We start from the raw sequence: 25650 nt of genomic DNA on the forward strand, positions 1-25650 counted from the left end.
TGTTTTGAAAAAAATTCAATGTGTATGTTATGCTGCTGACCGATGGTCTTACTCTGTTTGCCTCTAGCCTTCGCCATCATGGCACCACTACTTCTAAGACGCCTGGCTTCCAGCCTAACTCACCAAGTGGTTCAAGTGAGCCGACTAAATCTGATCCTGTCGTCGCCAGTCACTAGCGCCTTCAGACGCCTCTGCACCCTCACGGTGGCTCAACGCACCCCGTTCCTGTCACAGGCCAGCGTCACCTCCACCCAGGCCGATTCGCCTGGCTCCTGCATCCATCATCATGGAACGTCACTCTTGGGACAGTGTCAGCATCTCGCCTGCATTCAGCCCTCAGCTGGAATGAAAACCAAGTCCTCTTTGAGGAGGCGCTGCAAAGACTGTTTCTTTGTCAGACGGAGGGGCCATCTGTTTGTCTCCTGCAAGACAAATCCGAGGCACAAGCAAAGGCAGGGCTGATGGGTTGAAGAATGGTGAAGATTGCTTTTGTGATTGTGAACATTTATTACAACTGTGTGAAATAAACTGTTTAGTTTAAGGGTAATCCCATCTATATCGCTTCACTTCTAATTCCTTCTTCGCAATTGCCCCAAACCATTTCAGCATGCCAATATCATTTTTATACGGTAATAAACTTACATGTAACTTTTGCTCAACCTTTATTCAACATTTCAGTAAATATCACTGAATTATGTCTAGATTTAACTTCAGAAATAATGGTAATAATAATAATTATTATTATTTTATTTCTTTCGCTTTTCAACACGTTAAATTTCTGTTCAAAGGTCTTCTCTCTCTCTTTTTTTTTTTTTTTTCCATTCAATGTCAAAAGTCCACTAATGGGAGCCAAAGCCTCCGACAGAACAAACGCCACTGGCCTGCAGTGCACTTTCAATGCACTTGGTCGCAGCAATAGGCCTCTCTGTGTACCTGAAGGCCTACTTATACTGACTGGAACTGATGTCAGTCTCACCGTGGTTGGTTACAGTAGGTCCACCTACCATTCTTTTGAGGGCAGTCCTGGAACAGACAGTGTAATAATAATCTCTTTGAGATTGTTACATGTGAATGCTGGCCAGAGAAGCACAGCAAACACAGCAGTATTGGCAGACTGTAAAATACAAGCCGTGGAAATTAATGTTTGGGAACAAACAGCGAGCCTTACAATCGCTCTATGAGAACAGATGGCCGGAAGTTTAAAATGTCTGAATGAATCAACAAAACAAGCAGTTTTTATGTTTGTTTTTTTTTATTGTGCAAAAAAGATGCTTTGATGATAGATGACTACAATCTCTTGTATATTATCCTCCAGCAATGAGCATTAATGATGGTCACATGCCCTTTTCCTTCAAACGCAAAAATTGGCTTGTTAAACATGAAATGTCAGACAATGTAAGTAAAACAGAAACTGATGGGTGAGGAATTCAAGAGGAAACAACTTCATGTAGGCCAACACACTGCACTCCTCACCATATATACTTTAGAGGGTCACACAGTTCTTAGTTATTCTGAACACGTTCGGTGTGCACAGCTCTCTAAAGGTTAAAGGTATTTGGATCAGTGTTGGCACTGATTAAATTTTAATGAAAGGCAGATTTTTTTGAAGACACTTCTTGACTTTCATGAAACAGAGTTGCCTCTGTTCTCTCCCAGTTTTACCAATATTAATTGGAGTAAGTGATAGGTCGTGACAACAAGCAGTAGTTTCTTGAGGTTTGCGGCTTATTTCAGTCTAATGTGTTGTGTGTTTGAAGTAAAGCACACTGCAGAACACGTTACGTTTCCCTGAGGCTTCTCAGAAGAGTGCAAACACAAGCGAGGATAATACCAAGTGTTTCCGGTCACCCGTAGAACCCGGGAACAATTCACGAACCTTGATAATAGCTACAGCTTAAACTAGTAGTGAGGGACGAGAAGCGGCGGTGGAAAACTGATGAATTGGGCGTGAAACGATGTACCCCTCGTCTATGTCGTTTATTTCTGTTTCCGGGCTCTTTATTTTTGAGAAAACCGGACGTGCTCTCGCTGTACGATCCGGGTAACTTGTCACTACAGGAGGCGCTCTCCTTCCACGCCCAACGCCACCGCCTCTTTTCCCTCCCGGCAAGACTAAAAAGACACGAAACACTGACGACAGCAGCGAGCCCGAGCAGCGGTACACGAACAGCCTGGACACGTTTCGAATTATTTTCAGGAGTTGGGTGCAAGCTGGTCGATCTGCAGCCATGAAGTCGTCAGAAAGTCGAGCCTTCAACGCGGGCAGAAACCCATTCGTGCAAGAGCTCAAATTTACCACGGCTGAGAAAATTAAGGTGAGTAATTCGACGCACGGGATTTGTGTTTACATTCCGCATCATTCACATCAAGTTAGGAGTGAAAGATGACTTTGTGAAAGCTGACGGTTCATTCTCCCGGACTTTTCCTCAACCTCGGGACAGTCTCAGGGCCAAACATTTGGAGGTGAACTGCATAACTTTCGCTGTATACAACGCGCGACACGAGTGTATTTAAAGCGCTTTTTTTTTTTTTTTTTTTAAATGGTTGGTAGAAGTGTTCATTTGCGTCGTCACCACGTGCAGCCTCGCATTGAGAGAGTTGTGTTCAGAACGCATCAACTACGTGGTAACCAGTCACGTATGACTCCCGTGCTCCTGCAAAAGAACACATTGTCAGTTACCCGAAGCCAGCGAGCGCGAGGAGCTGCTCCTCATCCCGGAGAAATGGGTGTATAATTACAAGGGAAAATGATTGGCAGAATTTGCATGTCACGCAATTTGCATGGCATGTGTACATCTGCACGTGTCTGGTATAGCAAGAACGAAATAAGCTCTGAAAACAATGTTGTTGTTTTATTCCACCGGGCAAAGCATGTCCCACAGTGGCAGACCTTGACTTCATCTCTGGCACTGTGGAGGCCTGTAAACCCACTTGGCGTTGACTCTCGGAGGGCCGGAGTCAAACTCCTCTGGCGTTTTCCATGCAGGAAGGACGTCTTTACTGGCGCACGTCTGGGCTCAGAGGAAAGTGTAAACAGCCGTGTGTCGTCTGGTTCACACCTCCCACTGCCGTCTCGTAAACCTGGTGACGAGGTGTGCTTTTCCACTTTGCAGTCACGAACGCACGCACATACACGCAAACAACGTGAACCAAACAGAAATTGGGCCTGAGCAAAATACAGTTTTGGTAATTTCAAGAAAACTCAAGAAAATTTGGGGTTGGGCTATTATGGACAAAAATAAAATCCCTTTTTTTTTTCTGTGATAACTCGATTTTCAATTTTCTTTCGTAAAACTACAAAAGACAACGGAATCAATTATTTCAAATATTTTATCTTTATTTTTAAAGAAAAGTAGCAGACACATTTCCCTATTGAGAATGAAGTGCAAATGAAAGATACTGTAAATCCTCCTTGGGTTTAGTAAAGTGACAACATTTACAGTCTTCTTGACCAAACAAAGATGAATCCCTTGGGATTAATGGAGTGAGAACCTCACTTTCACCAAACTTCACTTGTAAATGATCAGGTTTTTCATAAATAAAGATGAAGTTCCCTTCTTTGGGAATGAAGTGAAAACTTAAGAACTAAACTCAAATGAATCCCCCTGTGGATAAAGTGACAACCTTAACTGTTTTCTATCATCATGAACAATGATGAATGAATGAAGTGCAAAACTTTTGCATTTTGTAGAGGCCCACAACCTGGAAGCATGAGGGAGGAAAATGGATTTTAAGATTTTCCCTTTTTTAACATTGTCTTGACTAATAAATCTGATTTCGATGAAGCGCACAGGCTTAGATGAAATTTAATGTGAATGAATGTATTTGTGTTTTAGATCTGCAGTTGTCGTGTGTGTGTGTGTGTGTGTGTGTGTGTGTGTGTGTGTGTGTGTGTGTGTGTGTGTGTGTGTGTGTGTGTGTTTTGTTTGCCCTCAACTTCCAGCAAACGAGATCAGCAGGACTGCGCAGCAGCAAGGTCAGCAAGTGAAGGCAGACGTACTAACAGTAGCACGCAAACCCCGGCTGAGTCATGCATTGCTGGATGGTGACAGATCGTGCACACGTATTTCTGATGTGCCTGATGGCCAAATACCTGCATGGGGACATTTGGGCTCTACATGTGACAAGAATGGTACAAAGCTCTGTTTTCAAAAAATTACGGTGGTGTTGAGGAATCAGTGTCCCGCAGCAGTGGATGGGATGGATGCAGTGATATCCAGTGTGCTTTTTTCACTTGTATGAAGCCTCAGGCTGTTGCCATCTGGAATCAAGCGGCTGTCAAAAAAAGAGAAAAGGTTTATTTGATTTAAATGCGTTTTATAGTTCAGTTGTTTATTTATTTTCATCTATCCTTTCAAAATGTTTCTATGGGCTTTCCCCCATGGAGATAAGCAGAAATACCCCAACAGATTTGGAAAACGTTCCACCGAAGGGGTTCATTTTGAAGTGTTTGGAACTGATAAAGAGCTGGGCTCTACAGGTTGTATTAAATCAAAATTTCATTACTTGTTAATAATAGAAAAGGCTATGAAAGAGAAGCTCGATTCTCATTTTTTTCTAAAGGCTAAAGAAACCTTTCTAAAGTAACGTTTCCATGACTCCTAGAATTGCGCAAAACCTAAATATCGCAATAGAAAACTGCTCATGGAAACACCTAAACTTGGAAAAACCTCTCAAACATGGCTAAAAGGTTTTGACGCTCTCACGTGGTGATTTTTCAGATGTATCCATATGGAGGTTTATTGCAAAAGTGTCATGGAAACACTTTTTCGCATTTACACGTCAGCAGACGTCACGTACAGGGTCACGTGACCAGTTCACTTCAAGTGAAAATGGCAGGTTATGTTTGGACGCAGGAGGAGACAGAATTTTTTTTTTTACAAGTAATCAAAAAGAGAAAAATATAACAACGTAACGTCATTCTTGACAGCAAACAACGTAAACGAACAAAAGCAAACATAGTTCTCGTAAAATCTCACGGGACGAGATTGTACGAGAATTACGGCATTTGCGCTTCACACCATTCAATGGAAAGACCTCAGAATCGCAATTGTATGTTGTTACAAATTTTAGAAATATTGCTTTTATTTTGCGAAAAATGGATGCATGGATCGCTCGCTGGGCTCCCTTGTTGAAAACATGCGTCACTCTCCGTAGCTAATTGAAAACGACTAACTAGGGGCAATTAGCCTTTACTGCAGTGTGCACTCAGCAGTTCAGTGGGTGCAGAGCTTCATTTCACAGGGGAGTTGGGTGTTGCTTGGTGCACAGTGGAAAAGTGTGTGTGTGTGTGTGTGTGTGTGTGTGTGTGTGTGTGTGTGTGTGTGTGTGTGTGTGTGTGTGTGTGTGTGTGTGTGTGTGTGTGTGTGTGTGTAAACAGTTTTTGGAATTGTCCCCCTCAAGAAAATGTAGCGTATTTGTATTGCAGAATAGGTGTTTTTTAAAAAACAAACAAACAAAAACAAAACATTAAGGATACATAAGGCTTGAGGAGTGTGTGGTTGTGTATCTAGAAACAATTTGCCACCTTTTTCGCTTGCACGTATTGTACAATATGTCCTCTGTTCAGTCTACATAGACCAGTGTGGCTGGACGCCAGAAGACATTTGCTCCTCCGGACTGAAATGTTTTCTTTTCTTCAACAAACAGGAGAATTGCTGTTACTGAAACAATAATAACAGTGACACAGTAATGCTTATTTCTAGCATATAATGTGACTTTGCTGAGCAAGATGTCAAAATCTAAACAACCCGACTGCAGTAACCGCAGACTTCTTGAACATGCTGGCAAAGTGCAACATTCGTGATTGAAAACAGAAGTTGCATTGATAAATTGAAGGAAGTTACTTGACAAGTATGACAGGGGTTTTAATCCTTTTTTTGTGTATTCAATCATTGAAAACCTGTTGTTGTGATTCTTTCTTGTCTGATTTGCCGGGAAAAAACCCCCCAAAAAACCACAGGTTTGAAAATGTTGTGATGTAAAAGCTCCTGTTCAAAAACACTTTTTGTTTATTACTGCCAATAGGTATGGCAATAATAAACTTGTGCGCTGCTGTGGAACGACTGCTTTCTATTTATCAAAGTTCATTTTGCGGTTTAGATTGCAGACATATTTTCAAGTGTCTGGAGTGGATTTTCTTGAGAAAACAGTGACCGTGCATATTTTTCCTCTGGCAGCATTTGCTCAATAAAATTTCGCTCTCAGCAGCAGTCTGTCTCTCGGAAGTTGGAAGTCGGAAAATGATGGAAAGGAAAGAGGTTTTCTCCTGCAGTGAGTTTGACGTTGGTTGTGCAAAGAGTACACAACACAGCGTTCGAGTGACAGAGGACAAACCATTCAGAGAACGCTCTAGACGCTTACCTCTAAAGGATTTGGAGGATGTGAGAAAACACTTAAATGATTTGAAAGAAGCTGGAATAATTTCAGAGTCCAGAAGCCCCTATGCGTCACCTATTGTTGTGGTTCGCAAGAAAAATGGGACCATACGTATATGCGTGGATTACAGGGCATTAAACAGGAGAACAATTCCTGACCAGTACACAGTCCCTCGTGTGGAGGATGCCCTGACCTGCCTGAGTGGTAGCAAATGGTTCAGCGTGCTTGATCTCCGAAGTGGCTACTATCAGATCCCTTTAAGTGATGCTGACAAAGAAAAAAAATGGCATTTACCTGTCCAGCATGATTTTATCAATTTGAGAGAATGCCACAAGGCATCTGCGGAACACCAGCCACGTTTCAGCGTGTCATGGAGAGGACTGTTGGGGATATGAATCTGCTGGAAGCGTTCGTGTACCTTGATGATGTCATTTTTTTCGGGAGAACATTGGATGAACATGAGCAGCGCCTTCTTAAAGTGCTTGACAGGTTCAAGGAAGAGGGACTCAAATTATCAGTTCTGCTGTCCCTATGTAACCTATCTTGGACATGTTGTTTCTAGCAATGGCATTGCTATGGATCCTTCAAAGATCGAAGCTGTGAAGTCGTAGCCACGCCCCCGGAGAACATCACTGCTCTCTGTTCTTTTCTTGGTTTTTGTGGATATTACCGACGGTTTGTGAAAGATTTTTCCAGAGTCTGTCATCCGCTCAATCAGCTGATGCAGGGCTGCATTGTGACTGGAAGGCCAGGGGGAAAGACTAAAATGGAAAAGAACAACAAAGAGAAAGAGAACTCAAAAACAGAAATGAAGACAACAGAGTGGTACCACCCCTCAGAGCCGTTTGGGGCAAGGTGGAATGAAGACTGTGAGAAAGCTTTTGAGACATTAAAGGTCAGTCTTACAGAATCGCCTGTCCAAGCAATCGCAAACCCGAATCTGCCTTATGTTCTGCATGTTGATGCAAGTAGAGAAGGTTTAGAAGGTGTCCTCTATCAGGACCAAGGAGAAGGTTTGCACCCGGTTGCATATGTAAGTAGGAGCCTCTCTCCATCAGAAAAAAGTATCTCACGCATTAGCTTGAATTTCTGGCTTTAAAATGGGCTGTCACTACCAAGCTGCATGATTATCTCTACGGAGTCAAGTTTGAGGTTCACACAGACAATAAGCCATTAACATATGTCTTAACCACTGCTAAGTTGGATGCAGCAGGACATAGATGGTTAGCGGAGCTATCAATGTATGATTTCAGCCTGAAATATCGCTCTGGAAAACAAAACATTGATGCGGATGCATTGTCACGGCGTCCTCATGCTGACAGCGATGTTTCTGGTGAAGAGGAAATGTCCATGTCTGCTCCCAGCGTCCAAGCCGTCTGTCACATGTCGTCAATTAGAACACCTCATCCTCACCGTTGCAGAGCTGTTGATCTCCTGGACTCATCCAAGCATGCTGTACCCAGAGCTTATTGTAGTGTGTCTTCTGTAAGCACTGAGCCACTGCCCAAAATGTCTTTAGCTGAAGTCTCACATTCTTAGCAGAAAGACCCATGCATTGGAGAAGTGTGGTGTGCTGTTGTGCAGAACTGTGTGGACCGGGCTAACAAACAAAAACATCCTGATGTGTCATTGTTGTTAAAAGACTGGGAACAGTGAAAGGTGAAGGACTCTGTACTGTACCGAATCAGTAAGCCTCCCAACAAACCAGTTCGACAACAACTCTTACTCCCACAGGAGTTCAAAGAAACTGTTCTTCAGTCTTTGCATTACCAGTCAGGTCACCTTGGGTTTGACAAAACCTATGGGTTGATGCGAGAGAGATTTTACTGGCCTCGTATGAAAATACAGGTTGAAAAGTATTGTAAAAATTGTCGGAGGTGTATTCAGAGGGAAACGAAGCCCAAGAGAGCTGCTGCGTTGTCACATCTTACCAGTGAGGGGCTGATGGATCTCGTCTGTATGGATTTCTTGACAATTGAGCCTGATTCCAGAAACATATGTGATGTGCTTGTAGTTACAGATCACTACACACGTTAGGCTCAAGCTTTTGCGACTAAGGATCAAAAGGCCTCAACAGTTGCTAAGGTCCTGTGGGAAGAATATTTTGTCCACTATGGTCTACCAAAGCGAGTACACTCGGATCAAGGCAGACATTTCGAGAGCCGCCCCACTGTTGAGTATGCTTGGTATAAAGAAGTCTAGAACCACACCCTACCACCCGCAGGGTGACCCACAACTTTAGCGTTTCAATAAAACTCTTCTCAACATGCTCGGTACTCTTGTTGCACAGGACAAAAGTAAATGGAGCAAATACATCAGTCAGCTGGTGCATGCATACAACTGCACGCTAAATGAGTCAACAGGTCACTCGCCATATTTTGTCATGTTCGGTCGAGAGGCTAGACTGCCAGTAGATGTGGCATTTGGAGTCTCAAGTGATGGTACATCCACCAAATCCTATCGGAAGTTCGTCAAAAAAATGAAACGAGAATTACAGACTGCCTACCATCTTGCCGAGAGCATGGCTAGCAGAAGAAAATAAGGGATCAAACAACGCTACGATCAGAGAGTTTGTTTCTGTCCATTAGTCTCTGGTGACAGGGTTTTAATCAGAAATCTTGGACTGCAAGGAAAACACAAGCTAGCTGATCGTTGGAAAGCTACACCATATGTTGTGGAGAGTCAACTCCCTGGTTTGCCTGTGTTCAAGTTGAAGCCAGAGAACGGACAAGGCTCTAACAAAGTATTGCACCGAAATCACATTCTGCCCATTGGACAGGAAGTGAAATTGAGGGTGGAAAAGAACAAAGATACACTCTAACCTAAAAGGAGAGCCAGCAAAAGACTCAAAGCAAAGAGGGCTGAAAGCTGTAATCTTTCTGGTGTACCAGCGCCTGACCATGCTGAAAAGCTTCAGTCTGCATCTGACTCAGAAGAGGATGAAATGGGTGTGTGGTATGATTACCACTCCATACGGGAGTCAAGACAACTGGAACCTCAGGAAACTCAGAACCTGTCAGCCTGGATTTGGACCGAGTTGTCCCTACAATTAACCAAGAAATGGATGAGGCTACAGTTGAGGCACCGGCGGCAACAGATAAGGATGGATGTGTAGTGCAAGATGAGACTTTTGAAAGTACTGTTGATACTGGGTTCAACGGTTTTGTGAGTACTGCCAGTGAGGGCTACACGTGAGTACAACATTTCGAGTTGTGTTTCACAATTATACTGCTGCACTCCCAGCTTGCTCACTTCCACCCACGCCCAGAGAAAATGTCAGCGGATCCTCCCATATGGATTCATTAGGGGCTCTGATGATGAGCGCGGCACAGCGTGACAAAACCATGGGTGGGTCCGGGGGGGCATAGCGTCATAAATCACCGGCATTTCCTGTTTATTTATTCATGCGACCCTGCGGTGAGCACCTGGGCTCCTCAGCGGAGGGGCAGAGAGGGTGGGGGTTGGTGATGGATGGATGGATGGATAAATGGGATGATGAGGGGATGACTGGAAGATGTGGTGGGCCACTGATGGGCCGGGCTTCTGGGGTGAAGAGACGGCAGATCGATGACGGCTGACGCTGTCGGCCTCGATTTTCTGGCCCCCTTGTGACCTCATCACACAGTAAAGGAAAAGTCATGACGGCTCGGTCAGCTGACGGCTCACGTCTGGCACGGTTTCCTGTGCAGCGATTTGAAATAGTCTGGAATGGCAGCGAGCGACCGGAAGCTGAACCTCAAACACTGTTGACAGAGGTGCCTTATCTCCGGCCACGACTTCTCATTGATGCCGTTGTGCAACGCAATTCAAAAGCTTTCTGTAATTTTTAGCAAACAGGTCCAGGTCCAGGAATTTCCAGTTGGCAATCTCACTTACAGACCCACCATGCCAAGCATAATTTGAAAGCATTTTTTTTAGGGCATTTTGCGACCAATTGGACTTCTCTTTGTTCCTCGGGTGGAACTGAAGCCTGAAACGACTGCTGCTAGCTGGTCTTTCAGGGATGGTTCAACAGTTTGGCAAACTGGCCTATTGCTATAATCCCCCTAGACACATGAGAAGGTACATTCCCTTTAATTATCACTGCCAGTTGTTTTGCAATCCAGAGTCGCCAGATGCCCAGCCAATAAACTGGAGATGAGCGGTACAGGTGTCCCTCCCTCAACACTTATCACATACACAATCCAACACACTTAAAAAAAAAAAAAAAAAGGGAATTGTAGTTCTGTCATCTTTGCTCACGTAGTTGCCCATTACCTCGCAAAGCTCATGTCTTGCTTCAATGTCGATCTGTTTAATCTTTAATTTAAAGTAAAAAATCTGACCAGGACTAGAAAATTAACTGATTTATTTTCTTGATTTTTTTAAACAAGAAAGTGGATAAAACAAAACAAGGCCAAAAGAATTTCGGGCTCCACATTCCCAGTCTGGATTGACCCACACCAGCGCACCTCCTCGTCCAAACAAACATTTCTCCATTCTTTTCCCACCCAGAATGCAACACCCTTAAATAACCAAGGATCACCTTTCAAAATAAAAGCTTTCCTCTTAAACCAAAAACAAATGGTAAGATTTTCCTTTATAAATGTAAATTATTAGGAGAATATACCTTTCAATATATCTTATCACTTTTGGGACTATGGTGTTGAGTGAATTCACCAGAATGTCGAACTATCCCAAAAAGAAAAAGCAAGATACTTGATGCTGATGCTAAAGTAGTAGTCGATTTGTCAGAACTGCATGACGCGTCTCACTTTAAAAAAAAGTGTGACAAAGTATGGCACTGAATCTTTTTTACTTTGTTGGACAGAGACAGAGACCTGAGAGTTGACATGAAATAACATCAATAAATCTGCTTGCCTGGCTGCAACTTTCAGACTTCTGCGAGGAAGACGAGCTCGCTGTACATGAATCCAACAAACGTTTGGAAATGTAATTCAAAACCAGGTTGGCTTTATATAGGCGTGTGGGATATGTGACACTGGAAGGACTGGAGGCTGAGAGGTCCCGTGACTCAACCTGAGGTCGCCGCTTTCCATTTGCTTCTGCTGGGCTTCTGAGCAGTGTTTTCTTTGAAGAGAATGTGGTGTATTGTCAGGCAGCAGCATTGATGTGTACACGATGAAGGAATCCTCGTTGACACAGACTTGATCATATAGAAGTAAGCTTATTCTAAAAGAAGTCAGGCATCGATCGTGCACCCAGGTCTGCCCGAGGGAGGTCTCATGGCCAGATGTGAACAACTCCAAAGATACAGTGCAAACACCACAGATATATATGCATAGATCCAATGGATAGAGAAAGACACATCACTGTCATAGAGCGCATGGGGCTATTTTACAGACCCTTCATGGAAATGGTGAGCATATCATATATTACATGGAGTTTCCTGAAAACTGACATGCCCAATTAGCAATAGGGGAGTTACTCAATTAAGTTGACCCATCTGCTTCCACTGAGGGAGAGGAACCCTTATCAGCACTGAATTTACTGCATGTTCTTTCTGTTTCCTCATACAAATGCTCTGAACACATAGCACGAGATGGTTCAGATACTACAAGAAAAACCGCCATCGGTCTTATTGCATGTTTTTTTTTTTTTTTTTGAAATTCCGGCTGGTGAGGTTCCGTAACTGGGACCATGTGACTTCAGTGTGACATGATGGACAGCCGTCGGTGCCTCCCTGAAGGCAGCCGTGGAATGTACCCTTCCCCCAACTCTGCCCCGCAGGCCAAACAGACACATGTCCTACCTTTCTATAGGGAGGGTACAGTATGCGAGGCTGTCAGGTATTAGCGGTAACAAGCGCATAGGACCGATTTAAAAACACAACCTTCCCGACCTCCGCTCCTCCTCCGTCTTCCGCAGATCGGCCTGATGTCCGTCACCGTGTTCCCTGTGCGGCTGCTGCTGATGTTCTTCTTCATGCTGCTGGCGTGGCCCTTCGCCTTCGTCGCCTCCCTGGGACGCTCCGAGTTCGCCGTGGAGCCCCAGTCGTGGTGGAGGAGGTGTGTGCCCGCGCTCAACAACCTGAATTCTCAGACGGGAAATGAATAAAACATGTTGAGAAAAAGCTTGAAGAAAAATTCCCGTCCTGTCTTTGCTTCGCACGTGCTTTTCTTTTCTTTTCTTTTCCTTCCTCGTATTTTCGTCTCCTCCCCACTTCCTGTCTCAATTCATTTCCTGTCCCTCTACAGTATCATCATCAGATGGTTTGGCGCAGGGGTCACCAACCTACTTCAACCAGTTGGCTCCATTCTTCTGAAATAACAACTTCAGTTTAACTTCAGTTATAAATTATTACCAATGATACTCATCTATGTGAAGACACTGATCCTGTTAATTTCTCATAATAATCATCAACAATGATTTACAGATATCAGTATCCAACGCTTAATTTCTATTGATTAGAATTCACCCTAACTTCTCTTGACTTCCTGTATAATAAAATATTTTTAATCATTTCACAGACATTTAAGTCATTTTCAATTCTATATAAATGCAAGTGTTATTCCAAAAGAATAGCAACAGAATAAAATTTAATTTAAGATGAGGCTCACCTATTATTACTATTGTTAGAACAGGCCTGTGGGCGACTCCTAGTGCCCGCTGGCACCGTTGTGGTGACCCCTGCTGCAGCCAATATGCAAACTCTACAAACGCAATTGGATCTTCTCATCCTTATTTTCGCACACTTGCGTTTGAAGCAAAACATTTCAGCGGCCTCTCCGGGGAGGCGGCTTTCATAAATTTCCTCTCTTTCTTTGCTGGCGCCCCTGTCAGGTTGGTGGACGTGTGCATGCGGGTGATCATGCGGACCATGTGGTTCTGCGGTGGATTCCACTGGATCAGGGTGAAGGGGGAGTGCGTGCTGCCGTCCCAGGCGCCCATCCTCGCCATGGCGCCGCACTCCACCTACTTCGACGCCATCCCCGTCACCAGGACCATGTGCTCCACGGTGGCCAAGCTGGAGAGCAGGAGCATCCCGGTGTGGGGCAGTGAGTGTCCTCGGCCTTCGCTCAAACACCTCACAGCTGTGAACAATTAGATGATGATATAAAGTATATCAGTGGTTCTCAATCGGTGGAATCTCAGGAACCACAATGTCCTTCACGTGAACCAAATTTATTCCACAAAAATAAAAATGCGAGCCCACATTCTATCATGTCTAGTGAAAAAAAAAAATATTGAAATAATTGAATTGAATTGTGTGTTCTGCAAAATAAATGCCCAACATTTTTTCTATAAATATATATTTATTTTAAAATCCTTTAAAAAAAAATATTATAATAATAATTTAAAGGGAATCTGCCCACGAAGCCCGACCCAATCAAAACAGCTCTGTGACACACTTCTGGGTCGCGAACCACCAGTTGAGAAACTACACACACAGAGCTCGTCATGGTGTAATTTAGGCCTGAGTTAGAAAAAAAAATAGCAATTTCTTTTGTTTTTTTCTGAAAGTCTGACAGCACATTTAATCTCTCAAGCACCTAATTAACTCATCACTTCATTTAGGGGGATGCTTAACTAAAGCTCCCTTCTAATTAGCCTTTCTTCCAGCGGAAATACCTTCATGTTGCTGATTAAAGAAAGAAAAAGAATGAAACAGTTTAATTTTGCTAGTCTTGTTCTGACACACAGCCCATCTCTCTCTCTCTCTCTCTCTCTCTCTCTCTCTCTCTCTCTCTCTCTCTCTCTCTGAAGCTCTGATCAGCTACATCAGACCAGTGTTTGTCTTCCGCTCGGCTCAGGACTCCAGGAAAAAGACGGTGGAGGAGATCAAGCGGAGAGCCCGGTCAGGAGGGGAGTGGCCTCAGGTGACTCATGCCAGACTGACGTTTAACGCATATTTCATTTTGGGCAAATCGGAAAAAACAAAACTTAAACGTGCCTCAGCTGATGTGATGAGAATAATGAGAGCAGCTTGTGCCGACGCAACAAGAAGGCAAGAGGAACGACTGCAGCCAACGGTGCTGAGGAGTGTTTGTACAGTCAGAGTGGGATGATGTTGGGACGGGAGTGGTGACAGTTAAAAGTGAAGAGCGAGAGATGGCATTTCCTGTTGCGCTCAGCCTTTCTGCTCTGTCTGGAGCTGAGCAGGAAGGGAAAGAGATCAACTCCAGCCGCCTGAAATTAGAGTTGTTTTTCAAATACTGTAAATAACAATGACAAGTAAAACCAATACAATTGGTTCTGCAGTAAAAGTGAAGATCATGCCACATGTCTGTGAAGGTTCTCAGTCGCCCGGGTTATCGAAGTACTTGAAGATTATGTTGAGGCATCTGGACAGGAAAACATCGTCCCAATACCAAAACCAGTCCAGTTGAGACTGATCACCTCAGCTGGGCCACCTGGATAGTGGGTATGATGTTGAAAGGCCCGAAACCCACGATGACTCCTGGAACATCACTGAAGATGTGTCCAGTAGCATCAGCAGATGTACTTACACGGCTTTCTGGGTAAAACACTTTTGATTGAAAGCAGATGTTATGTAAGAAGTTTCAATGTTCAAAATCACTTCATTCACTTCAGATATTTTGCCAACCAAAGCTCTGTCGATATATTGCCGCCTTAACAAACACAAAAGCGCGTACGAAGGCCGCCTTCTTGCACATCTTCAGCACACACACACACACACACACACACACACACACACACACACACACACACACACACACACACACACAGACAAACAGTGGCGGCTCGGCCTTGTCTGGCTTTGAATGGGAACTGAAAAGCGACGGCACGAACAAATACTGTGACTCACACACTTGCTCGTCCAGCTCATAGTCAATTTCAAACAATGCAAGTTTGTTTTTTTGTTTTTTTTCATGTTTTGTGCACTTTACTGTCTGTCTGTTCCAGATCGGGATATTCCCCGAGGGGACGTGCACCAACAGGTCGGGCCTCATCCGATTTAAGGCTGGTATGTATTCAAGAATTCACAGTAGCAGCAGTAACACCTGCTTGGGGGTGTTTGTAGGTTTTTTGGCTTGAAAAGTGGAGAGGGTAGGATGTGTGTGTCGGCTAATGCTGCTAAAGGGATGCTCACGTGTTCAGAAACAGCATTTAATTCAAGTCAAGCATCTAGGGAACGGTTTTCAGAGCTGTTACTACGGTAATCAGCTCGGCTTGTGAGGTAGAAAGTCGAGCAAAATTCGAACAAGAAGAGAAAAAAACAAAGAGAGAATTTTTTTTTCCTGTTTCCAATTGGAGAATGAAGTTGAAATTTACGAGAATATAGCCGAAATATTGAGAATAAAGTTGACGAAATTTTGTGAAAAAGATCAAAAATTTTGCAATTAATGTCAACATGAAGGAAGTCAAAATGTCGAGAATAAAGTCAAAAATCTCTGCATGCAAGTCCAGTGGAGTACTTCCGTTCTCGGCAGTTTCCTGAGTACTGCGGCTGAACCTTGTGGGATACATCTGTTTTCAGCCGTAATATTTTTTTTCTCTCGTTGTGGCCCAAATCCTCTTTTGTACGTTCCAGCGAAGTAACGCGGACAAAGAAGAAGTTGTGATTCTTCGTACTTGGTGTGTTAAATAAAAAACATAAATCAAGCCAGATTTTACACACTGGACCTTTAAGTCTGCTCTTCATTGTGTGCAGAAGCTGCAACAGAAGAGAAATTTGCTGCCTGCCGGCTTCACCTGCTGCTTGTATTAACAGCCCCGACCTCTTGCCATTCTCTGTTTCTTTTTGGGATATAAACAGGATCTATTTCACCCAGCGTGCCTGCACTTGTAAACGATAATTTAGACGTGACACTGGCCGCGCCGCGCAGTAACTCCACTTGTAGCCGTCCGATTGAATTACGGCCCTGCCGGCCCGCTGAGCCCCAGCAGGTTGGTGCTCAGCGTCCAGCGCAGGGACGCCTCAGCGGCACTGCACAGTGTTACAGTCTGGCGCTCCACTCACTTCTGGCCTTCGCTTCTACTCGGGTGTGTGTGTGCAACATCAACCATTGTCCCCTGTCTGCTCTGTCTAATCCCCTTTTCTTCCACTCTGTAACTCTGTCATTCCCAGTAAGCCCTCTCGGTCACACTCTGTCCCGCTTTGTTTGAGCCCCATGTCCACTGCTTTCTGCCAGTGTCTCCTCTTGTTAAGTCTCCTCACTGGCTCCCACAGCAACAGAGCTGCACTGTGTGTCTGTGTGTGTGTGTGCGTGTGTCTGTCAAGTGTGTGTGGATTTTAAAATGTTAAATGTGTCACCTGTGCACCTCAGCCAGATGCCTCCAGTCTTTGAGAGACCTTCAATGGAGCTGTCAGGCTTCCTGCCTGCAGCTCCAAGGTGTCGCTTTTGAAATTTTACTATTATTGCCAGAGTCAATACACTCACCGGCCACTTCATGAGGTGCAATGTTCAATTGCCCGTTCACGCAAATAGCTAATCAGCAAATCACATTGCAGCAAAAAAGTCACTTGCTGTAGTTGAAAGCCGGCATCAAAACGGGGAAGAAAAGAGACTTTAATGACTTTGAACAAGAGCTTGGTAATGAGTCCAACCTCACCGCCCTTTGTGACATCACAAAGAGGACATTTTAGCACAGACTTGTGGAAAAGTGGAGCAAGCTCAAGGTGGCCAAGGATAGGCTTCTCTCATTTCTTGGGATTTCAATGACTGCTGAATGTAAACTGGGAAAGTGAATGTTGCCTCACATGAGACCTTCATGTTGGCTGTTTATATTTATACATATATATACCTACACACACAGTGTATATGACCAACATAATATATGCCAACTATATGTACACCATTATTTTAGATACCGAGGCAGGATGTTAGATCTGCTGTTTGATGCTGCAGGTCTCAGCAAACGTCTCATCCTGGTCTCCTGTGTCCCCCAGGTGCTTTCTTGCCGGGACTCCCAGTGCAGCCTGTGGTGCTGCGCTACCCAAACAGCCTGGTAAACACAAACACTCCTCCCTCCTCCGATCCTCCCTCCCCCCCGTCCTCACCTGCCGGCGACATTCGGCCCGACTTCACACGTAAAACGATCCTCGCAGGAAGTGATGTAACCTCGCCAGCGTGTCCTCTTCCCCATCTGCGCTGGATGACTTCATCCTTTATCCAGGATGATATTTCATCCCCCTCCCGGCCTCCCCCTTCCTTTCACACGGCGCGCGCAGCTCGCCGCGCCTCTTTCAGCACCTGGCCCTCGCCCTCCATTCATAATGCATTTCACATTACCTGGTTCTTCTTGTCCTGGCTCCCTCGAAAGTGTCTGTCCGGGCTGCTGCTCAGCTCGGCTTTTAGTCACTGCTGCTCCGACTTTCATGCCAACGCAGCAGCGCTACAAGCAATTAAGTTCAGGCTAATTAAGGCACTTGGAGTGGCTTAATATTATCTAAACCTGTCAGTTCGGTTGAACTCACTGGCAGGAAACGTGCAGCAACATTAAACATACAGTAAAAAAAGGGGTTTGGTATAAATGAGTCATCGTTTGAAAAGCAAAAACTAAACAAAAGTAATATGTTTGAAGAAAATGAAGCTAAAATTACAAGAGGAACCTGTTGAAATCCCTCCAGAGCACGTCAGCGGGTGTATTTCCTACTAAATGTAAAAAAAAAAAAAAATGCTACTCACATCTTTCCACTGAATGATTTAATGGGGTTAAAGGAGGCCACTTAAAACGCACTTGCGTCACAGGACGGTGCTACTTGACCACAGGAAGGAGGAAAGGAAAACAAAACCAGCAGCAGAATGGAGAGAGGAGTTCAGGAAACGCAGTAAACAACGGCTTGCTGATTTTCTTTTTTGTCTGCATGAGGCAGAGGCACTTTGGTCGACACGTCAGCCCAGACGGACCTGCTAAGGTGACCGTCCATGCAGAAACTTCACCCATTTTCTATTATTGTTACATTCGCAAACCGGCTGACGCAAAACCTTCCGCGCATCACGCCTGTTTCGAAACAGACTGAAAGCGCCTCGAGCGAGCTGAAAAAACTTCATTATGAGTTCAAGGAAGAAGCTGTTTGAGTTAAATACCTGACGTAGTGTTTTGCCTAAATACACTGTTGCTGCTACAATAAGTGCAAACACAGGATTCTGTCACCTCCAACTGTGAATTCTTCCTCTTGTTCTGAGCTGCTGCACTAAAACTCTCTTTCTGCTGGTCCTCCTCTCTTTTCTCTGTGATCGTCTTTGGTCCTTCCGAAACTCTCTTCCCTGTCGGTGGATCTATGATCGATGGTTTAAAAAAAAGAAAAAAAAACCCAACCCAGAATACCAGCATACTTCCCCCCCGTGTCCTGCTATATATAGTTGTTTTTGTCTCGTAAATTCCTGCCGCCAGTCTGACCCCCATAACCCTGGGATTGCAGAAGGGTCTCCCCCACCCCCTTTCCTCCCCTCCTCTTCCTCCCTGCACTCACGCACTTGTGCATTCCGGTCAGATTCAACACAGTCTGACGGGAGGTTCCTCTGGTCACGGAATCAAATTTGCGTTTTGATGGTTGATGATGGTTTCGTTTGTCTTTCCAGGACACTGTGACGTGGACGTGGCAAGGCCCCGGAGCGTGAGTGTGTATTGCAGGCACACACAACACACACACACACACACACACACACACACTCACAGTTGTGTTGATAATAATAGCAGTGTGTTCATAAACATGAGTAAAGCTCAGAAATCTTGCACGTGAATAGTTTTTATTTTTGATGGTCTTGCTTTCCATTTTAAAGCATTGCAGATCCGTTTAGCCACGCCAGCCTGGGTATTTTTTTTTCGCTTTATATGTTTTCCTTCTCCAGTCAACGTTAATCAAAGTATGCTGTTCTTTAGCTGCTAGGGTTAGGGTTAGGGTTCCAATGTCTGGAACGACTCGTTTTTCTCAGGTTTTCAGAGAGAAAAGCAGACAAACGTGTGCTGGCTTCATCTTTCAACAAGGGCCACCTGATTCACTCCTGTTGTTTCACAGAATGAATGGCCTCACTCATTGAACTCCACGTTGCTATTTTTAACAGCCCAATATTCATTTTTGATTTTCTGGAAATTAATTTAAAAATGAACCAATTTTTGTTTTAATTCTCACATTTTTCTTCACGCTTAGATTCAGGATGGAAAGTGCAGTTTTCCCAATGCATCGAAACAGCAACTATTATAATGATTTGACTTACTTTGAGCTTTTACTTTTAAACACACTGCTTTTATTTTGAACACAACTCTCATGCAGACACAAGCATTCCTGAACCTCTTGACCCAGTCGAGTCCCCTGTCCCCAGGTTGAAGGTCCTGTGGCTCACCCTGTGCCAGCCTCACAACGCCGTGGAGATCGAGGTGAGAGCTTTTCTCACCTCACCATCAAATATGTCCGATTTGACAGCCGCTGTATTGCAAACATTTCATTTTTTTAATTTTTTTTTTTTCTTCCCCTCTTAGTATCTGCCCGTTTACGCCCCATCCCAGGAGGAGCGGGAAGACCCTGCTCTGTTTGCCAACAACGTCAGGAAGATCATGGCCAAGTCAGTGAGGATGGCTCCTTCAAAGCTACACACACTGGGTCAACACCGACATCCAGGCGAGGGTTGTACACACACACCTCTTCTCTTCTCTGTCTGCGTCCTGACAGGGCCCTGCAGCTGCCACTCATCGACCTGTCCTTCGAGGACCGGGACATCAGCATGTCCCGGGGAGAAGTGCAGATCTTCGACCCCAGCAGCCTGCTGGAGTTCAACCGGTCTGCATGCCGCCTGGGGTGAGTTCAAGGAGACCGGGCTGACTGGGCTGACCGGTCCGACCGGGTGTGGAAGAGGCGCGAGTCGAGGAAGCTGAGACTTTGTTAATAATAGAAACACTGACATCTAGAGGCTGCAGGAAGGAAAGATTGTAATTTTTTTTAACGCGGTGCTGCTGGTTTTGGGATTTTTAAGTTAGAAAGGACAAAATACTGACTTCAAACTGCAGGTAGAAAAAAATAATGATAATATTTCTGAATCAGATTCTGTCAGGTTTGTTGTCGCCAAGATTGTGGAAGCTTTTCTGTTGTTTTGATAGATATTTGAAAGCGCACTTAACGATTTGGACAATGAAAAAAAAAGATAATAAATCTATAGGATCAGATATATCTACATACATTTTCATTTATTTTACGATTGCTTTTGAATATGTTTTGTTCCATTTGTCCTATTTATGACAACATTTAAAAATGTTAAAAGTCATAAGAATTAGATGTTTTTTAAATGATTTTTCATTTCTGCAGCATTATAATATAATTACTTATCGAAAGTCAGTACCTAAAAGTTTTTGGTGCTAATCAAGTAAAGTATTCAGTTTCAGGGGATTGTAATGTTTTATTCAAATGTAACCTTTTTTTTTTTTTTTCTTTAAAGCTAAGAATAAGCTAGAGTGTCCACTGCTTGAGTTGAATTACTGATGCCACTTTGAAATAAATATTGACTCAACTAATTTTAAATTATATAGAATACTAATTCCTTCCTCCAAACTCATACCAACAACTTCAGTATAGAAAACATTCTGTTGACTTTCTTTAAGATTGACAGTTCAACAGAAGTTGCTTCAAGGAGGGGTTTTTTTCCCCCCCCCTTTTGCCATAAATGTTCACGACCGTGTTTGACGGCTCACTGAAAAAAATGAGGACGTCACACGACCTCCGGGGTCAGACGTCGAGATGCGCCACTAAATCACGGCGTCGCGCCTGTGGGTTCGCAGGCTGAGAGCGCAGAGCACAGATGCAGCGTTGGAGGAGCTGGCCAGACGAGCCAGGAAGCTGCAGGGAGAGCGGCTGGCTCTGGAAGACTTCGCCCACTTCCTCGACCTGCCCGTCACCGACACGCTCACACAAGCGCACGGCCTGTTTGACCAGGTAACTTCTGCCTCGCACTGCATCAGCTGTTCCCAACTGGTGGAGTCTCAGGAGCCACATTTTTTTCCTTGTCATGAAGTTGTGACCCACATTAATTCCACAAATGTAAAAGCACGAGCCCACTGTCTATCATGTCCAGTCAATAAATATTGAAATCATTCAATTGAATGTCCCAATGCCCAACATTTTCTCTATAAATATACACGACCAGTCAAAAGGTTGGACACATCTTCTCATGCCATTATGCGGCAATAACATGTTCAATAACACGTTCAATAACTCTAAATATGCTTTTTATGAAAGGTGGCTATTTTGAAGAATTGAAATATAAAATGTGTTATTTTACACATGAATTGTTTCCTACATAATCCCATGTGCGTTCATATGTAGTTTGGATGCCTTCAGTCAGAAACTGCAATGTGAATAGTCATGAGAATGAAAGAAAAGACATTCATTTTGTTGGGTGTGTCCAGTGTATATATACAATGTATATACAGTATTTTCAAATTCCCCCCTTTCAAAAAAAGAAAAAATGAAAACTGCACACAAAGCCGCGACCCACTCAAAAAGCTCGCCAACCCACCAGCTGAGAAACACTGTGCCAGAGCACAAGTTCAGGAAATATAGCAGAAGTCTCAGACATTTGAAAGAGCTTCAAATTGGACTCGTCGGATGATTGGACAGAAACACTGGCGAGCGAATCAACAAATCAAACGGGTAAAACTTCCACATTGTGGTGACAGAGGTGTTTTGTCCTTACCGCAGGAAGACGGACGGGTCGACATCAGGCACTTCGTCATCGCTCTGTCCACAGTTCATCGACCGTCGGCCTCCATGGAGACCCTTAAGCTGGCGTTCAAGGTGGCCACCTTTACCTCAGAACCTGGTCTGGAGAGAACCCGTGTGGCATCGCACTGAGGTGTGTGTGTGTGTGTGTGTGTGTGTGTGTGTGTGTGTGTGTGTGTGTGTGTGTGTGTGTGTGTGTGTGTGTGTGTGTGTGTGTGTGTGTGTGTGTGTGTGTGTGTGTGTGTGTGTGGTTCTGCAGATGTACGAGAAGGAGGACAGCGGGGAAGTCAAAGACGACGACCTGGCTTCCATCTTGGAGATCATGTTGGGGGTGAAGAATTTGGAGGTGGCGCTCCTGTTTCTGTCTCTGGACAACCCTGATGCAGAAGCCATCACATACGGTAAAATGCAACAAAGTCTATGTTTTTAATAAAGGCACGTTTGTAAATCGTCCTTATTCACACACCTCTCAGACATTTGAGGGCCACTGGATTTGCTGGGTTACAGCACTCGGCCGGCAGTAAAACGTGCATATATTTCAACACATACAGTGGTGGGAAAAAGTTTTGGGACACCTGAATTTTGATGTATTGCATCAGGAATCACTTGCCAAGTGCAATTTTATTTAGTGCAGTCACCAACATTCACCCACATGCTGCACCTGCACTGTTCTGTCCAACTCAGAACTTGATTTTTCACCAAGATGACGTCTCTTGAAACACATCCACAGTATAAGAGTCTCCGACCAACAAGAATTTCATTTTATTATTTTGTCTTAACAACAAAACAATATCATTTCATTTTGTTTGTGTGCTTCTGTTGCAGCCAAACCTTCAGAAACATACATAAAATTATCTGGCAAATATTTTATGACAATAATTAGGGTTTGGTACAAAATTTTGAGGGCAATCAAAACTTTTTCCCATTATTGTGAATGATAATTATGAAATTATTATCCACCATGAGAACTACAATCAACTTTTACAAACTAAAACTCAGTCAAGGCAATACCAAAAAAAAATTTACAGACTTGATTCTGTATGTTGGAACTAACTCATCTTTTTTCTTTTTCTTTTTTTTAAATCACCCCCAATGTAGATGAACTCCGGCTCTTCATAGAACAGCACCCCCGCTTCATTCTGGATCACCTCTCATTCAAGAACCATCCGCGGAATTTCTGCTTCCCCCGACGCCGGAGCAGCGACAGCGAGAGCAGCAAAGAGGACTGAGGAGTGGACTTCCGAACGACAACACGGCGGCTGCACCTCCTGTGTCAGTCTGACTGTCGCAGCGTCTCCCTCCGCCACTGTTGCCTTCAAGTGCCGGTGGAGGAACAGATAGAAGCAGGAGAGAAGATGAGCAACGGACAGATCAGCGGCACAAAAAACGCAGAACTGGGCTTTCCTCACCATCCTGCAGCTCGTCTTTTTTTTTTTTTTTTTAACTGACTTTTTTTTTTTCTTTAAGACTCTTGAAGTGTTTAATGAACATATATTTATTAAAATTCATTTTCATACTTGTGAAAGACATATAAAGTTTTTAGACAGTGAACGGGGAGGAAGACTGCCGCTTCTGTCCCATTTTTTAGTCTTCTTTCAAACCTAAAGCTCAGGTTAAAGTGCAGAAACACTAGTGAGCACAACTGAGATACACTTACAAGCCGGGTGCGGTTGTGTGATTTCTCACTATAAATAAATGCTTGATGTTGTTTTTTAACGGGGCCTGGAAGGTGTGAATTTTCCAACAGGTTTAAGGTAACTGACTCCAGATGATTGTGTGCAGGCGCCAGAACCCGTCTGATAAGGAAGCAGAACTTCGTACAACAGTGCCAATTTGAAGTTGGCTGCATTCACAATAAATTTCCAAAATGCCAAGAAGGAACTCAAGTCTCCCCTTTTTACATCACTGCCACATTGAGGGTCCCATATTTTGCCCTATTCAGACCTTCTTCTTTTTTTAAAAAAAAAAAAAAAAATATTCTTGTACTGTATCTGCACATGATCATTAATTTAAAAGAAAATCTGTGTAAAACATTTCAACATTCCTGCTGAAAATTCATTGCTGTCCTCACCTCCCGCATATTTGGCGGAAGGGGGCAAAACATGTTGGTCTAGGAGTGGGGAAGCAACATCTTTGGTTGTTTGGGTCGTCACTAACTGCACAGAGATAGCAGTGAGGTCGTGAGGTTAGCACACTTTTTTACAAAAAAGTATTTTGGGAGGAAGACTAGTGTACTTGTGCACCACTGTTTGAATAAATTAAACTCAAAGGTGAGCTCAGCTTGCGGTTCGGTAAAAGTGCTCTGATGAATACAGCCAGGATGTTGCTGTCAAAGTGGCTGCTTCGCACCTAAATGCTCCAAACGCTGCCAACACGCCCCCGACAGAGGAGTGACTCACATCATACAATCTCACCATCAACCAACGACACACAACCGCCCGACAGGGCGAGAAAAAACACCCAACAGCAACCGTTTGCAGGTGGCACCACCTCTGCAAACAAGGGGAAAGAAGACGGGCAAACCACTGGCATACATGCATCTTATATTCTCAATCAGTGTTGTTCAGCTTTTTATTGGCCATGGCACATTTTTAACATTGAAAAACATCCCATGGCAAAATAGGCTTACATTCCTTTTAAAGCACAGTCACTCTACAACTGAATGTCATTTTTTTTTTTTTTTTTAGACCAATTCAGTGAAATTAGTGAATAATTGTTCACGGCACAACTGGCTAGTGCGTCGCGGCACTGTGGTTGGAAAACACTGTTCTATGTGTGTGTCATTTTATTTGAGTTTCTTTAATCTTTTCCCGCAATTATTTCAACAAATACGGTTCCTTCCACCGCTAGAGGGTGCTTTACTGCAGCACAAGCTTGGGGACGTTTCCAATTTGCTATTCCACCAAACTGACTCGTATCCATCACGCTACACGTTATAGCCTACATAGAGTTGCCAAACGTTGCTTAATATACAGAATTGTCCCGTATTTCTCAACGAAACGACGCGTCCCGTTTTAAATTGATACGGGACGAGGTTTCTCTCGTATTTCTGAGTTGTCTTGAACGTAAATTTATTTCGAATGCAACTCACGTTCGCTTCCATAGAGTTTGCGTTCAAAACCGAAATCTACGTAACTAAAGGCAACAACATTGCGCAACCCATTCGCAACAACTGCGTACTTTCATTCCTTCCGTAAAAGCCATCCATCCTCAACTTTATTGATTGTTGTGTAAAAATGAAAACAATTTCAAGATTCCAATCCAATTTAAACACTCAGCTTACTTCTGTCTATCGGTAACGAAGCAGTTTAAACTATGTGAACCATATACTTTTTTGAAACCCTACTTGAAGTTATGATTGACCACTGTTGGCGAGCTACTGGCCTGTGATGGTCCTGACCCCGAGTACTGCGGGACGACTCCTTTATTTTTCTGAGTGAAAGTTGGCAACACAAGTCTTTTACAAGTTTATTCAACACAGGTTTTGAAATACACTTTTCTTCAGAACACTGTGGACTGAGGAGATGTATTGGCTCCCTTTCATCACTTGCTCCTCACCAGTTTTTTTTTTTTTTTTTAAATGCTTTTTTTTTGCCGTCTGATCGTCCTGTAAATGAGAGTTCAGTTCCTCCCTGCGTCCACGTGGTGGTGCT

The 25650-nt window shown here is 43.8% G+C and overlaps 1 protein-coding gene and 1 long non-coding RNA gene across 4 annotated transcripts; one reads left to right on the plus strand and one right to left on the minus strand.

The window, feature by feature from the left end:
- Nucleotides 1-2072: 2072 nt before the first annotated feature.
- lpcat1 (lysophosphatidylcholine acyltransferase 1) lies at nt 2073-23713 on the plus strand. 3 transcript variants are annotated; one of them, XM_076011491.1, is made up of 14 exons: nt 2079-2315; nt 12247-12386; nt 13162-13376; nt 14086-14198; nt 15247-15307; nt 17234-17292; nt 18870-18904; nt 19611-19665; nt 19768-19850; nt 19958-20083; nt 21058-21211; nt 21977-22072; nt 22257-22398; nt 23096-23713. In XM_076011491.1, the coding sequence occupies exons 1-14, from the start codon at nt 2229-2231 to the stop codon at nt 23224-23226; spliced, it is 1497 nt and encodes a 498-aa protein (XP_075867606.1). In that variant the 5' UTR covers nt 2079-2228; the 3' UTR covers nt 23227-23713. The 3 variants fall into 3 exon arrangements, with proteins under 3 accessions (XP_075867607.1, XP_075867609.1, XP_075867606.1); XM_076011492.1 differs by lacking the exon at nt 23096-23713 and having other exon boundaries at nt 2073-2315; nt 21977-22176; nt 22257-22352; XM_076011494.1 differs by lacking the exon at nt 23096-23713 and having other exon boundaries at nt 2073-2315; nt 21977-22172; nt 22257-22351.
- Nucleotides 3280-3630, minus strand: LOC142877113 (uncharacterized). The gene is made up of 2 exons (XR_012923786.1): nt 3509-3630; nt 3280-3469 (listed from the first exon to the last, which is right to left on the minus strand). It is a non-coding gene; the product is annotated as an uncharacterized LOC142877113 (long non-coding RNA).
- Nucleotides 23714-25650: the final 1937 nt, after the last annotated feature.

This window comes from Nelusetta ayraudi, unplaced genomic scaffold (assembly GCF_046127955.1).
Source record: "Nelusetta ayraudi isolate G7.1 ecotype Tasmania unplaced genomic scaffold, CSIRO-AGI_Nayr_v1 ptg000135l, whole genome shotgun sequence".
In the NCBI taxonomy this organism is placed as follows: domain Eukaryota; kingdom Metazoa; phylum Chordata; class Actinopteri; order Tetraodontiformes; family Monacanthidae; genus Nelusetta; species Nelusetta ayraudi.

What these genes read in the sequence shown, in the direction of transcription:
- lpcat1 (XM_076011491.1), top strand. Translation starts at nt 2,229, where the DNA reads ATGAAGTCGTCAGAAAGTCGAGCCTTCAACGCGGGCAGAAACCCATTC. An exon ending in TGCGCTACCCAAACAGCCTG is followed by an intron (nt 17,293 to 18,869) that starts GTAAACACAAAC and finishes TTGTCTTTCCAG; the next exon opens with GACACTGTGACGTGGACGTG. An exon ending in GTCAGGAAGATCATGGCCAA is followed by an intron (nt 19,851 to 19,957) that starts GTCAGTGAGGAT and finishes GCGTCCTGACAG; the next exon opens with GGCCCTGCAGCTGCCACTCA.